Source organism: Dendrobium catenatum, unplaced genomic scaffold (genome assembly GCF_001605985.2).
Source record: "Dendrobium catenatum unplaced genomic scaffold, ASM160598v2 fragScaff_scaffold_817, whole genome shotgun sequence".
Lineage (NCBI taxonomy): Eukaryota > Viridiplantae > Streptophyta > Magnoliopsida > Asparagales > Orchidaceae > Dendrobium > Dendrobium catenatum.
Window position 1 is genome coordinate 1,131,867 of NW_021319279.1, and position 14,878 is coordinate 1,146,744.

The 14,878-nt window shown below is 33.3% G+C and overlaps 1 protein-coding gene across 1 annotated transcript in view; it reads right to left on the bottom strand.

Annotated features, from left to right (window-relative positions):
- LOC110096420 (LMBR1 domain-containing protein 2 homolog A) overlaps positions 1–14,878 on the bottom strand; it is a 36,800-nt gene that overhangs the window by 3,213 nt on the left and 18,709 nt on the right. Inside the window, exons 5-11 of the mRNA XM_020822371.2 lie at positions 12,299–12,385; positions 12,069–12,208; positions 11,766–11,846; positions 8,003–8,067; positions 7,735–7,910; positions 4,991–5,121; positions 4,818–4,905 (exon numbers count right to left, since the gene is read on the bottom strand). Of these exons, the coding sequence (XP_020678030.1) occupies positions 4,818–4,905; positions 4,991–5,121; positions 7,735–7,910; positions 8,003–8,067; positions 11,766–11,846; positions 12,069–12,208; positions 12,299–12,385 (768 nt within the window). The remainder of the gene's footprint in view (positions 1–4,817; positions 4,906–4,990; positions 5,122–7,734; positions 7,911–8,002; positions 8,068–11,765; positions 11,847–12,068; positions 12,209–12,298; positions 12,386–14,878) is intronic.

Here is a 14,878-nt window from a genome sequence, read left to right on the forward strand (position 1 = left end):
GGCAATTGTAAGAGGGTTTAGCATTTTTCGAACTCTAGGCCTAGACCACTTGCACGAAAGATTTGCCTAAGGCGAATGTAGCGTCAACGCCTCGATAGGCAACATAGAGGGAGAAACAAACAAAAGTCATGTCAATGTCGAGTTCACGCTAATTATAATGAATCTCATCAGCAGCAACAACTGAAGGAACTAGCTATTGTAGATAAAAATCCCAATGACTACCTCAACGGGAGAAAATGGTTGTTGGAGATGAGATGGAGTAAGGTCCATCACTGGCACCACATTCATAAATAGAGGTAATGCATTTGAGGGTGCTGTTGAGGCTAGAACAATGGCCAAAGCTGACCCCAAAATCAAGAGCGAAGGGCCACTACAAGCAATGCGTGTGAGCAGCAATTGATGGAGGACAAAGGTTTGCATTCCAATTGGGCGATAGATTATTTCCCCCGATTCATAGATATCATATGCCCAAAGGAATCAAGGTAAATGACCACCACGAGCAAAACGTGAGTTTCCACCAATGAAATATACCTACCTCAATAAAATAATATCCAAAAATTAAATAAAAATAATCCATACCAGTAGCATAAATTGGTAATTTACAAGCATTGATGCCATGCAAAAGCCTCATGATAGGTGCCTAATGAGGTAAGATATTTACACGATCTATTGTGCACAAGAGTTTCAAGCTATCTTAGCTCAAAATTTTGCACACGCGCACCAGCTAACAAATGAAGCAATGGTGTGTGATGATAAGATCAGCACATCCCCAGATAGCGAGAATGAAAGTGTCATAAATAGTTATGGTGTGGACAACAAAATGTTGCTTGTTTTGGTCTTAAGCATTGTCTGATCATTAGAGGGTAGGTACAACACAATTTTAGTGCGTTCATTCTTAAGATTTTGTTTTCAAACTATCGATGTCATAAGATGGCCATGAAAAAGAGACTATTGTTATCCGATCTTCATATGCTATATGGAAAACAACCAAAGATGACATGTTTAACATGGCTATGATGTTGATAGGACTACCAAAGATGGGAAATAACAATAGTTTGGTCTTTAGGAACACTCAAGTATATGGGGGACTCAAAAAATACCCAAAAGAATTGTCAGTCCAATACATAAACCTTAAACGTGCTTGATTCGTAAATCAATATAAAAGCTGACATCAACATATTGTTGTAGATTAATGTAGATACAAACTTTTACAAGAAATCAAAATTATTTTGTACTGAATCAATGGGAGTATAAAGAGTTAACGCGAAGTGTTATAGAAAAGGAGGGTAACTCATAAGGAAATACACCAAAATATATCCTTGAATATTTATTTCTATGTTAAAACAATAACCGATCTCAAGATCTCTCCATATTTGAAAGAAAATAATATCACTCCAATTTAATGATTCAATTAAATATTTGATTGATTCTCTTGAGTTCTTAATTTATATTTATTTATATGATTCTAAATAGGTTTTACGATTTAAAACATTCCCTCTAGATAATTTGGTGGGCCCCTATTTCTTAAAAAAATAAAATAAGGTACAACTAATTATCAAGATAATCAGCCTTTAAAACTAATCTAGTGAGAAGCCTCCTTGCTTGCCCTGCATCAACTCTCCACCACTCAATGAACTTTACTCAGCAGAGTTGAAAATATTTTGATAAAGCGTGAGAGACAATACTCAATGTTTCTATACAAGTGGGTGCATCTAATGGTACAATATCTATAATCACCGAGATAATTGATAATGAAAATAATTTTAAAAGTGAACTTATATACCCTACATATGAGCTAGTTTTTCCAAAAACAATGCTTAATAAGCCCTTTAGATTAAAAGATATTACATGTGATGAAAATAAGAGTAATAAGTTAAAATGTCAAGAGGCGAAACTAAAAGATAAGCAGAAAGTTTAAGGTTGCTATTTTTCAGATAATATTTGTTGGATTTATAGGTAGGGAATTGAGTGTAAGAACATAATCAATATTATAATATTTCCAAGATGAATAGTTCTGAAAAAATACTTTTAACAATATTATCAATATTTATGCCAACTAGTTATAACACATATGGATAAAGACCATGCACATTAAGTGCTAAGTAAAATGTAGTATCATACAATGAATGAACAGTGACGTTACTTATATTAGAAGGCTTTAAAAACAAACTATCAATGGCATAATTCATCTAAGAATGCTGAATCAAGTGAGTTAAATCTAACAAAAGAGGTCTAGGAATAATATCTAAGCTAAGGTTATATGTCATATGGAGATGGCAGCTCAGCATTTGTGTACCTAATGCGTGTCAAATAGAACAAGCTAGGGATCTAAGATCATATTAGGTATGTATATCCCAAGGGAAAATGGTGTGTCAAACATCTCAAGAGATAAATCTCATTAAGTATGCCCTAAGGTAAAAAAAAAAAAAGATCGGGGATTTGAGGCCACATCAAATAAATGCATCTTGGAAGGTATGGTGTATCAAAAATAAAAAATAAAAAGTCTAATCAAGTAGTTCAGGCATCAGTTGAGCCAGACAAATTTAACCAGGGATTTAAAATTTCACTATATTTAGGAAGAGGTTCTAGATCATCCTTAAGAACTTGTCCTATTAATTTCTCAAGAAAATCGAATATTTCATTTATATAATCAAACCTATCAACAATGTTTTGAGTTCTAGCATTTATGTTGAGATTAAACACTTTTTATCTCCTTCACCAAATATAGAAGGATATTTTCTAATTTGTGAGGACGTTATGCTATGGTTATGAGTTTTAGACTACCTTGAGCAGCATTTAGATTTCAAAATCTTTTTGTATCTCCACCAATATTAAAGTTTCTCTCCCAATTTTTTACTCTCGTTCCAAAAATTCATTACAATTTAGCATTTCCTATCAATTTTATTTTTGCAAAATTAGTCTCTGATTATCTTCATACTTTGCCAATCAAAGAAGCCTTCCAAATATTTAAGCTAATAATTTTTTTTTTAATATTGTACTCACCAATAGATGACATAGTTTTAAATTTTAACTTGGTGTAGAATAGTAGGAGCTATATTATGATGTAAAGGGATGCATGATTATGAACACAATAAGAAGTGCAATGTTTTATATATAAAAATGCTAAAGATGGAAAGATGAAATTAAAAAAATTTAGTTGAGGAGAGGAGTCAGAATATACAGTTTTAGTCACAAGCTCTTTTTAGATAATTTACGTCTTTTCGACAAAACCCTTTTAGTCTTACAAATACATAAACAACTTGTAGTTTTTTTTTCTTTCCGTTTGCAAAAAATATTTCTGCATAAGAAAAAATAAATCTTATGCAATAATTAAATGCAAGTACCTGAATATTTTTGAAATTTTAAACATTTGTTACCAACTTATTTTTATAAGATATACAAGCATAAATTAATTAATCACAAGTAAACATCAAGAGAATATAATTGCAATTTCAAGTCTTAAAAATACATATAATAGGTTGCATGAGATATTTCTTTGTGGATCACACCCTTACATTGCATTTAACTCTCGTGTATCAATGGGTGGGGAAGATTTTAAAAATAGGAATGGCATGGCTTTTATGTGGTGTTCAGCTGTCAGAAAACAAGCAAATTAATCTTAGAATTGTCAACATAGTATGCCAATATACTTAATTTCTTTAACGTAAATTTATATTAAAGTAATCTAATAGCAAGGGAAAAGCAAATGTTATAACTTGATTTCAAAGATGCCTTGTTGATGAAATATAATATATTCTATTCTTGAAACAAAAGTTATATAGTGAATGTAAATCATGGTGGAGGGGTTTGAAAAAATAGAGACCTTATATCAGAGAATGAAAGTGGTTTTAGGTCAATTTGAAGTGTAGTTGTACAGTTCAAAATTTTGTATATTGCTAGTCTTAGCAAGGGGACACCACAAGTTAGGGTTTTATAAGAACATGGTTCAATTTTATACGGGTTGAGGTGGGTTAAGACTTTGAGAAGTTAGTGGGGATGTAGGAGAACAATAAATAAGAGAGGAGAATATGTTAGGTTTGTAAATCTTAATTGTGGTTGATTTGTAAATCAATTCAAAATCAGACGGCACCAATTTTTCATATAGACATAAGTTTTTTCAAGAGATCATAGTTTTTTTTCCATTAATCAATGACAGTATAAATAGCACAAAGTTTTATAAAAAAAAAATAGAGAAAAACACATAAGAAAATATAGTAATATACCAAAAACCCTCCTATAAAAATCATTCATAGGCTATAATGGCATCCCCCGTCATGATCTCTCCATATTTGAAAAACAACATTCTACTTTAAAAAATTTAATTACTCTTTAACTGATTCTCTTGAAACCTTAATTTGTGCTAATTTATACAATTAAAAAAAAATTAATCTTTAAAATATTTCCACCAAAAAAATAATTGGTGTCCCCCTATTTCTTACAAAAAATAAAATAAAATAAAACAAGGTACAATTAATTGTCATGATAATTAATCTTTAAATTAACCTAACGAGAGGCATCCTAGCTTGTCAAGCAACACTTTTTCCTAAAAAAATATTAAATATTTTTCAATTTTAAATTTTGGGCCTGCTTTTGAATGCACATAGGGAGGAGATTTGGAGTTTCATTTACAAGCATTTATTTGGCTTACATCAAAAGAAAAAGATACACGCAACACCACTAAACAGCATAGAAAAGCAGGCATCACAAGAAAAGATTAAAAGCTAAGAAAACCATATTTGACATCAATACCGGGCAATTTTTTAAATTAAGCCAAAATTTATTTTTCATGTGTACAGAAAATGCTGGAGAATGATCACCTTCTCAAAAACAGTTTTCCTATCTCCATCAAGGCGAATAAGATTCAGAAAATTGTAGGAAATCGGAGGTGCATATCTTGCAACCATTCTGCCACAAACAGATTAGTCACATAAAAGAACAAAATCAACAAGGATTCCAATAATTAGTAAAAATTTGAAAAGCAGAGCCGTACGAGCATATCATAAGCAAACTAACTGAGCTTGTTTGTCTTGGAGTTAAAGAGTAGAACATGAGCATTCCAATCTTGAACAACGAATAATATGTGCAAATGCACATATACATAAGAGGAACAAACGCAGCAATCTGCAAAAGCACATATCAAGTTAAATAAGCAGTTGTAAAAGTAAGAAAATAAAATGGATATAAATAACCAGAAAGAAGAGTCTTCTGATGTAAAGAAGATAATATCAACATGAAGGTGAAGTAGTAATCTAAGAATAATGTCAGCTCAGCGTTATGCTAGCATTTGAACAAAATGAAAATAGCCCGCAAATAATGCCAATCATTACAAGCCTTTGATTTAAATCTAATTTATTTAGACGAAAGAGTGATACACAGCTGAATTTCAGCTGAGAAATCAAAATACTTCCTAACCGGGCAATTAATACAACTTAACATGAATCTACATCAGGGAAGTCATTTATGACACAATATGGCTGGTTTTATGACCAACCAAATATGTCCAAAAAGTTTAATTAGGGTTTTATTCAAGGATTAAAAAAAATAAAAAAATTAAATAAATAAATAAATAAAAAGGGGTTTTAGTCAACAAAAAAAAAACTCACATTCAAGTTAACTTCTCTAATTGACTAAGAAATTGCTCTGATACCAATTTGATATGACTTGATCATCAAAAGTCAGCGAACAAATAGTAAATTTTAGCAAACCAACATATTTTTATTGATAAGAAAATAAATAAGAACAAACAAGATACATTGGTCCTCTTTCAAGAGGAGGACATTCTCTCCCAAATCCTAGACGCTGCTAGAATACCTCGCAAAAACCGTGGACAAGAAACACTCACAAAGCTCATTAATAACATACCCTAAGCCATAAACAAACTCCTCATTAAATAGTCCTAGAATACAATAACACAATTAGAACATTCCTAATCAACATAAACATAATTTAGAAAATATTTCTAAATAAATAGAACCTTCCTAAACAATTAAGCATTATTTAGAAAACCTTCCTAAACAATTAAGCATGATTTAGGAAACCTTAATAAACAATTAAATATGATTTAGGAAACCTTCCTAAATGATTTCTCTTAATTAAGAATTTTCCTAAACAACAACCTCTTGATTAGGTACCTTCCTAAATATAATAAGCATAATTAGAAAATATTTCCAAAACAAATAAACTATTACTAAAAATCTCTCCCTTAATTTCTCCTCCTTACATAATGAATTAAAGCTTCCCTAGGCCACATAAGGGGGACCAAAATCACCCTTTGATTCTTCCCCTAGTTTTGCCCAACCCTTGGGCTGGTTCGGCTCCTGCTCGACAGTCCGGCTGGGATGGTCCAGGTCTTCTCCTTATTGCTACTACATCTCCTGTTGTTGTTGCTGCCCCTCTTGTTATTTTGGCTGGTCTGGGCTGGTCAAGTGGCCCCCTCCCCCCTTGGCATATCAATAACCCATGGCTTGGCAAGGACAACTCCATGCGGTAAATGATTATGACCGCGACCGTCGAACGACTCCACTGTATATGGTCATGGATAAAAGTTTGTATGTTCCCCAATGGCTATTTACAATTGAGTAATGAATTATAAGGTATAATCGATAAGGCACAAAGCCTCTTGTTAGCTATGGTTGACTTGAATTCGTCCTTTAGTCAAACATTCATCCTAAGTCTATAAGGTACCCTTGTACAAAGCAACTCATGACTATTCCTTCGGTCAAGTTGGGTCGACTACTTCCTTTAACTAAGTGGACTAAGGACAATGATGACCTGGTGCGGCGAAACCATGAGACCTTAATCGGGTTTATTATCATTCCCCCCCCCCGTTTATTATCTCCCCCCCCCCCCCCCCCCTCCATCTACTTTAAGTGACAGATGATAGAATTTCCAAATTCAAATTCTAAATTTGATGCTACTATACACTAGATATTAAGTATTTATTTAATGAGTATCCTTAATCGAAAGGGCTCTCCCATTATCGAGACGGGTAATTAACAATAGGGGTTTGTATTGCGCCTATAGGAAACCAGAATTCAGATATCAAATTCCTCGCTAAGAGAGTGAAATCTCTGGGTAGTGTCTTATCTCTATCTAATCTGCCTTCAGAAAATTTCCCCCATAACTTCATGTGTTAAAACTTTCCCCGAATGTACGCAGAGAGACCAGGGCCTTAAAAGCTCGAATTTTTGGAGCCCACAGAAACCAAGTGAATTTGTTCATGCCTATCATCCTTCCTAACATTTGATCCTCATACTAGTCTAAGATTTGTGCTTTAGTGCTATCCAGATCAGCCTATAATCAGAAAAAAACATAGAGAGAAACAGTAAATTAATGTTGAAACTCTGAATTTATATAGCTGTAAAAAATATGACCATGAAGACAAAAATGCATCATACATGCTTCCGTGGTTATGCACTTCTTAGGAATAACAATATTATAAAAGAATCTCATAACAAGCAGATTGGTTTGCCATAGTTTATAGCAAAACTTCACGAATTAAGGAGAAAGATTTATAAAGTCAACCACAAATAGTTTGGGTGATACTAAAGATGATTATGACAGCAATGAACATTATACAACAGAAGACAATGTAGAAAGCAAGACCTAATCTTAAGATGCGAGTCGTGGCTTGATTACAAGTCAATACTTAATCAATAAGGTAAAAAAATATATATTTGGAAAATTCGAAATAGTTCATCAATAAATGGTGATGTCATCCCTCCATATGTTTACCTGAACGAGCATCTCCTGCTTCCCAACTGTGTTTATAAGTATTGAAAAGAGAGACAAATCTACCCCACTAGGCAGAATGGTTGCTTCAGCCAATAGGATGGCAACAGTCATACAACCAAGTAGTACTGCTGCAAATTTCTTAACTCTATTTTTGAGAAAGCAGCGCCATACAAGCTCTGCAAGATCAGCCAAATTTCTATTTCCCAGTTTACCACTCCGTCATTAACTATTAGCCATAAAATTGACTTCATAGAAACAAAGAAGTTACCCATTGTATCCGCAAATGATCCGAATGCCCCGGTCCGACTTCCTCTGAAACTAGAAATATATTTCCTGCGGGCAGCCAAACAAAGCACATGCATTAAGAAATCACCGAAGTTGGACCTGGGATCACAATTCAAGACAGCCATGACGACTAAATCAATTTTCTAGCAGATGACAACCATAAATAATAACATTTGTGGTTCAAACTTACTAGAAGGGCAAGGTGTTCCATAACTTGCTAGATAAAATAATGGACAATTATATCCAAAGCAAACGAGGATTTACATACAACTAGATTGAGTATCAAAAGTGCATAAGTTTAAAATCTTATTGATGGGATTATGATGCGCCCAACATGAATTTGCCAGAAAATCTGACTTCATCAAAATTGCTCTACAAGGCTACAGAACAGCTGACTAATTCGTCATAATTTAACAGCAAGATAAAAGTTTCAAGGCTCCAAGCCATGGCGATCCAAGCACATAGAACTGAACCTGAAGACACATCAGTGAAACTGATATCATACAGAATTGTTTTCAGCTGTATGGGCATTCAGAAGTTGAAGATTTGATTGCAAGCATGGTTGAAATTTTCAGTTATACTTCTTCAATTTAATGCAATATCAATCATGTAGATGATGACATAATATAATTAAAGCATCTATTTCTGATGAAAAGATAGATCCTAGGATATTTTCTAATTGGTAAAGGACAGACAATTTATTTCCATGGAAAACAATATCTGGTAAGTGACAAGTGAGATTTAAATAACTAAAATTGATCGGGCAAGCTAAAATGTAGTTGATGAGTACGGGAAAAAAGGGGAAAGGTTGAAATGAAAGGGCTTTTAAAAGAAAAATACTTACCTCCATCTTATCATGATTGTTCACTAGATCAGCCTTCACTCAAGAAAAATAATTTGGTATGAATCCCACCTTCTAGACTTACGATTTCTTTTTTTTTTTTTTCTTAAGACAGATTAATTTTTTTACATAACCAGATTTCCCCCAATGAGCATGTCAAGGTTTATTTAGATTTGAGATCTCTACTTCCTATGAGTGTAAGACCTCATAATTAATTACTCCTCCCACTCTTGGGAGAACACTCTCGATTAAAAATGAGTCACTTTGTTATATCTTTAGATCTAAGGTTGACAATTTAAGATTTATTTGTATTAATAGAGAGAAGTTTATAGGGGATGGAGGTATAACCGATCAAGATCCGATGGTTCCGTCATCCTGGATATACTAATGATTCTCAGTCTACCCAATGTTAATGTCATATAGACCGCTACATCCAGAGAATCTGATTAGCATCCATGAGTTATCTCCTCTCAGGGATCCCGAGCAGACTGAGATAGTTGGATGTTGTCTTTGGTTTGTTGTAGTTAGAGTTTGGGGTTTATTGCTCCTTTAGGAACTGCCTATTGATTTGGTTTAAGTCTTATTGCTTCGATTAGAAGCTGTTTATTAATTTAATTTAGAGCTTATTGCTTCGATTAGAAGTTTCCTATTGATTTGAATTAAGATAGGACTTATTACTCCCCTTTAGGATTTGCCTGTTAATTGTTTAATTTTTAAACGAATTCTGATATATTTAAGCCATTATTTGCTTTACATTTTTCTTTAGCTTAGGCATTAATGACGCCCTTTTTTTTTATCGCATATTATGCAATAATTAATTATATTTATTTATTTGTTTGCAAGTGCTAGAGCCAATGTCAATCCAACTTGATTATTATTGTTATGCTTTATGTAGTTGGATCATTATACTAAAAAAAATTTTATTTAGTGTAAATATTCTTTTGTTTTAGAAGTTTAATGTTTCGATATAGTTTTTCTCATTATTTTTTTATTTTTATTTTTATTGTTATTATTTTTTATTCTTCTTCTTTTCTTTTTTTTTTTTAATTTGATAGTAATTATCTAATTAACATTTTTATATAAAAATTATTAAAAACTATATAATTTGAGACAAGGTGTCGGGTAGGCCCTTGCCTTTGTTCATCCCAGTCGGATCAAAGATACGACGACGTGAGATCATCTAATTATTTTTCCCTGGTCGGATCAAATATACAACGACGCAGTCTTAGTTGTTTTTTGTATGCATGTACTCTTGTTACAATTGATTTCATTTAACCGAGAGGGATTTCATTAATTATTGTGCACGGTTGAATTTGCACCGCATCGGCGTCGAATTCACAATAAAGATTGCGCTCGTTCAGAACAAAATAGGAGCAGAAGTCAGGAGGGACGCGGTTGGGCTGAGTGTGAGAGACGTGAATGAGATGGGGACGAGTAGTGATACGGGGGTGAGCGGAAGGAGGGCTGGCGTTTGAGAGGAGCAAAGCCTAGTCGGGCCGGAGGCCAAGATGCAGGATTGAAGAGCGGGTAGCAAGCAAATTCGGGATTCTAGACTGGGCAAGAGTGCATACCAGAGGGCTTTTCTCTTCCAATTTTTTTTTTTTTTTTGGTGTAAAGATGAAGGATCAAGTCACTTTGGTGAAATGAGACATCTCTTTTGTTTTTCTCTTTTCTTTTCTTTTTATTTTACAAACTATCAGTTCAATTCTTTAAGGTAATGAACTAAAGCTGTTACTGAATAAATGAACAAATTAGATATTTTGTTACATTCTAACACACTTAAGACCATAAAATCAACATTCTTTGAGTTTAGAATTGATTGAGATAGGAAATCACTTGAATATGTTTTTCAACTTGTATTGAATTTTGGGTAAATGTTAAAGCTTAGTATGTCTAAGTAAATTACAATATATTTAGGGAGTGCATCTTTTCATCAAAATAATCAAATCTAGTCAGATGCACCCGTTGCATCCATCTAAGGTGGATAATATAATTTTACTAAGGGCGCTTAAGAGAAATCTTCTACGTCAACTCCTCATTTTATTATATACTTCTAAGTAATAAGAGGATAGAATGGAAACTTAAAGGTAAATTCCATAAAATCGCAAATAGGCTAGCAATATTATTGGATTTCAATATTGGGTTGTAAAAAAATGATTGATATTTTAATTTGAATGCCACAAAAATGAAAATGTTAAAATGGACATATGAGAAAATTATGAAAGAAAAATTAATAAATGAATATATTTAATGAAAGGATGAAGTGATATCTATTAAAGATAAGATGAGTGAAAATATACTTAGGTAACTTGAATATAAACAACAAAAGGTAGAAAATACATATGTTAGGTGAACAGATAAATTAATGTCTAGGAAAGGAGAAAGGTAGATTGGACAAAAGTTTTTCAAAATGATTTATAAAGAATAGGTATAACACCTCCAATAGCACACAACAAGAACTAATGAAAAATAGGAATTCATAATGCCAACCCCAAATAATTGGGAAAACTTTAATGATGATGATGATGTTGGTTTGGGCATACACAACGAAGGATAGAAAATGTCTCCATTACATGAGTAGATAAATTAGTTTTAAAGTATTAGAAAGAAGGGGGATTAGAACTAAGGTTACATGAATAGATTTGCAAATTGATTAACAAAGAACAGGTTTAACTCTTTAGATAGCACTTAGGGAGAGGAAGAATAAATGAAAAATTAGAATTCATAAAGCTAATCCCAAATAACTAGCATAAGGCTAATGATGATGATGATTTGATACTTGATGGAAGGTAAAAATTCAATCTTTGAATAGAGTTAAGAAAAAGTCAATAATAAATAGCATGATGTTAAGAAGCATAAAAGAGAACATTCTAGAAATAGTGAACACAAGTCCTGCTGAACTAACCATCCAGTTGAATCACAATGCTGATAATTTTTTATGGTGTCTTCTAGCCGTAGAGCCTCCATTACGTATGTCATGTATTCACTGCAAAAAAAGGTGTAAACAAGATAGTTATACGAAAACCACAAGAACCTTGTAAAAAATCTTTTTGAAGTTTCAACAATTTTTTCATCTTAAAACTTAATTAGTCTATAGATACAAATTTGTTAATCTATTTCATCGATACATTTCTAAATGGTAGCACGGAAGCAATAAAGTAACTGATCAACTGCAAATCAGGTGATCAACTAAATTTATGGACAATACCTCTTACATCGATAATACTCCTCATGAGCTTTCTTTAGTTGGCGCCTTAGTGTAGCCATTGTTTTTTCATCTGTATCATAATCCATATCATTTTCGCCCAACCTTCCCCCTGATGGCTTGAAAGATGGATCTTCCTTAAACTAAGAAAAAATAACTTATCTTAAAACAACGTAAATGAGATGCTACCGGTTCTTTTAACATGGGAAAGAATCTTATCAATCAAGAAATACCATTTGGACAAGCATGTTGTCAACAACATCCATGTAAGGTCTCAATGGATCCCTCTTGGACATTTGTTTGGATGTGGCCTGAGCAATCTAGCAAAGTACATATGGTTAAAACCAAAGAAACCTAAAATTATAAGTTGCTTAAGATAAATGAGAACTCATGTCATCTTCACTAATTTTAAAAACAAGTAATAACTGAAAAGTGAAGGATTATTGTAATTCTTCAGCTATCAAGAAGTCAATCAAACAAAGGGACAAAACGAAAAAAGAACATTCATAGTGCATTACAGTTTCATGGATTGCAAAAAGGAGGTTCTAGATTTGATTAAATATACCACCACAATACAATGATAAACAAAATGAATGAAAATAGTAAGAATGCTTTTGTCAATTGACTTTGACGCCAATGCCATTTTAAATGATTTAAAACGCTTCATAGGATACCAGGTTCTGTGTCTTCCATTCTAATCATGTATGGTCTATTCACATGTTGCAGGCACCAGGCAGCATTCACATCAATCTATCACCACGTTGGCAGGTAACTGTAATGGTTTCATTTCAACATAAGTTCTTATAATACATGAGCTCTTTTCTTCAGATTAATTTTTTGCAAAATTAAGCGAGGTTTTTATGTCTCTTATATTATGCCATTATGGCATGCAAGAACAAATGTGTACTCCGATAGAAATAATGTCTCATTTGATCTGTTGAGACCCTAACTTTTTTAGAGTTAACATATTGTGCTTGATAATAAAAAGAGAGAATAAACACCCACGGTATAAAATGATGCTGGCAATGCCACAAGGCCTGCACAATAGCATGGAACCAGTGGATTCACGGTCATGACTAGAGTGATCTGCTCAGCCATATTCAGCTTCTAGCTAATAAAAGCAATCGGATGGCCCTGCTAACTCAAAATTTCAGCCATCTCAACCTCAAAAAGATCATATGCTAACTAAAAGCCCACAAAAATTTGCAGCTTCAAGACAGAAGCATCGGCCAGACTCGTATTCATGTCAGTGCCATCATGGCAACTACAGTCCACTTCAACTCCAATTTTTTGAGACATCTTGTAATGGAAGGCATAATAAAACTAAGCCCCTCTCAGACCGTGAAATCTCCTAACCTCACAGATGTTTTGCAGTTGGTGCCAATCTCAACTGGCATTAACTTCCTCGAGGTCAATTGCAGCACCCTCTACAGAAATAGCAAAACCTAAGATCATTAAAGAATGCATTATTATGCAATTCGTGACCCTCTACAGAAATTAAAAAAAAAAAAACTAAGATCATTAAAGAATGCATAATCATGCAATTCGTGACCCTCTACAGAAATAAAAAAAACCTAAGATAATTAAAGAATGCATAATAATGCAATTCGTAACCCTCTACAAAACATCATTAAATTCACGTGATTTTTTTCTCAATGTAAGGCCTCATGAATTCTCCTTAGATAAGTAAATTGATTGTCCCTAGTAATATCATACATTAGAATCAAATCAAAAAAGATGAAACATGCTTAAGAAAGGACGTAGGTGAATCTATATATGACCATTCTGAGATCAATCTTCAAAAGGATTATCAATCTAGTAGTCAGCATGTAAGTTATCAAGATACCAAATATGGCCCACAACAAGCCTAGGTAAACCCATTTTAGTTACACAACAACAAACAACAACAACATCAAGCCTTTGTCCCACTACGTGGGGTCGGCTAAATGAATCCTTTTTCTCCATTGTGTCCTGCTAAAAGTCAAATTCTCATTTAAATCTAAAAACGAAATATCATTTCTAATATTTTCTAACCAAGCCTTTTTAGGTCTACTTCTACCTTTCTTAACATGAGTCAAATCTAACACCTCTACTTTCCTAACCAGGTCATCGAAAGACCGTTGTTTTATGTGACCAAACCATCTAAGGCGACTCTCTCTAATCTTATCTTCCACTGGAGCTACTCCAACCTTTTCACGTATATGCTCATTTCGTATCCTATCTCTAAGAGTAAAGCCACTCATCCACCTAAGCATCCTCATCTCTGCAACACTTAGCTTAGTATTATGCTTCTCTTTTAATGGCCAACATTCGGCACCATAAAGCATTGCAGGTCTCACCACCATCTTATCGATTTTTCTCTTAAGTTTGAGGGGGACTTTTCTATCACACAACAAGCCCGATGCATTCCTCCATTTTAACAATCCAACTTTAATTCTACTGATAATATCCCCATCTATTTCACCATCACTATGAACAATAGATCCAAGATATCTAAAACGTGTATTCTTATTAATGACTTGATCGCCCAAAATCACAATCCCCTCACTAGATCTATTACCATTAAAATTACACTCCATATATTCATTTTTAGATCTATTCATGCGAAAACCTTTCGACTCTAAGGTTGACCTCCATAATTCAAGTTTACCTTCAACTTCCTCTCTAATCTTATCAACAAGAAGAATATCATCAGCAAAAAGCATACACCAAGGTACATCCTCTTGCAAATGTTTAGTGAGAACATCCATGACTGAAGCAAAAATATATGGGCTTAAGGCTAATCCTTGATGAAATTCAACCGAAATAGGAAA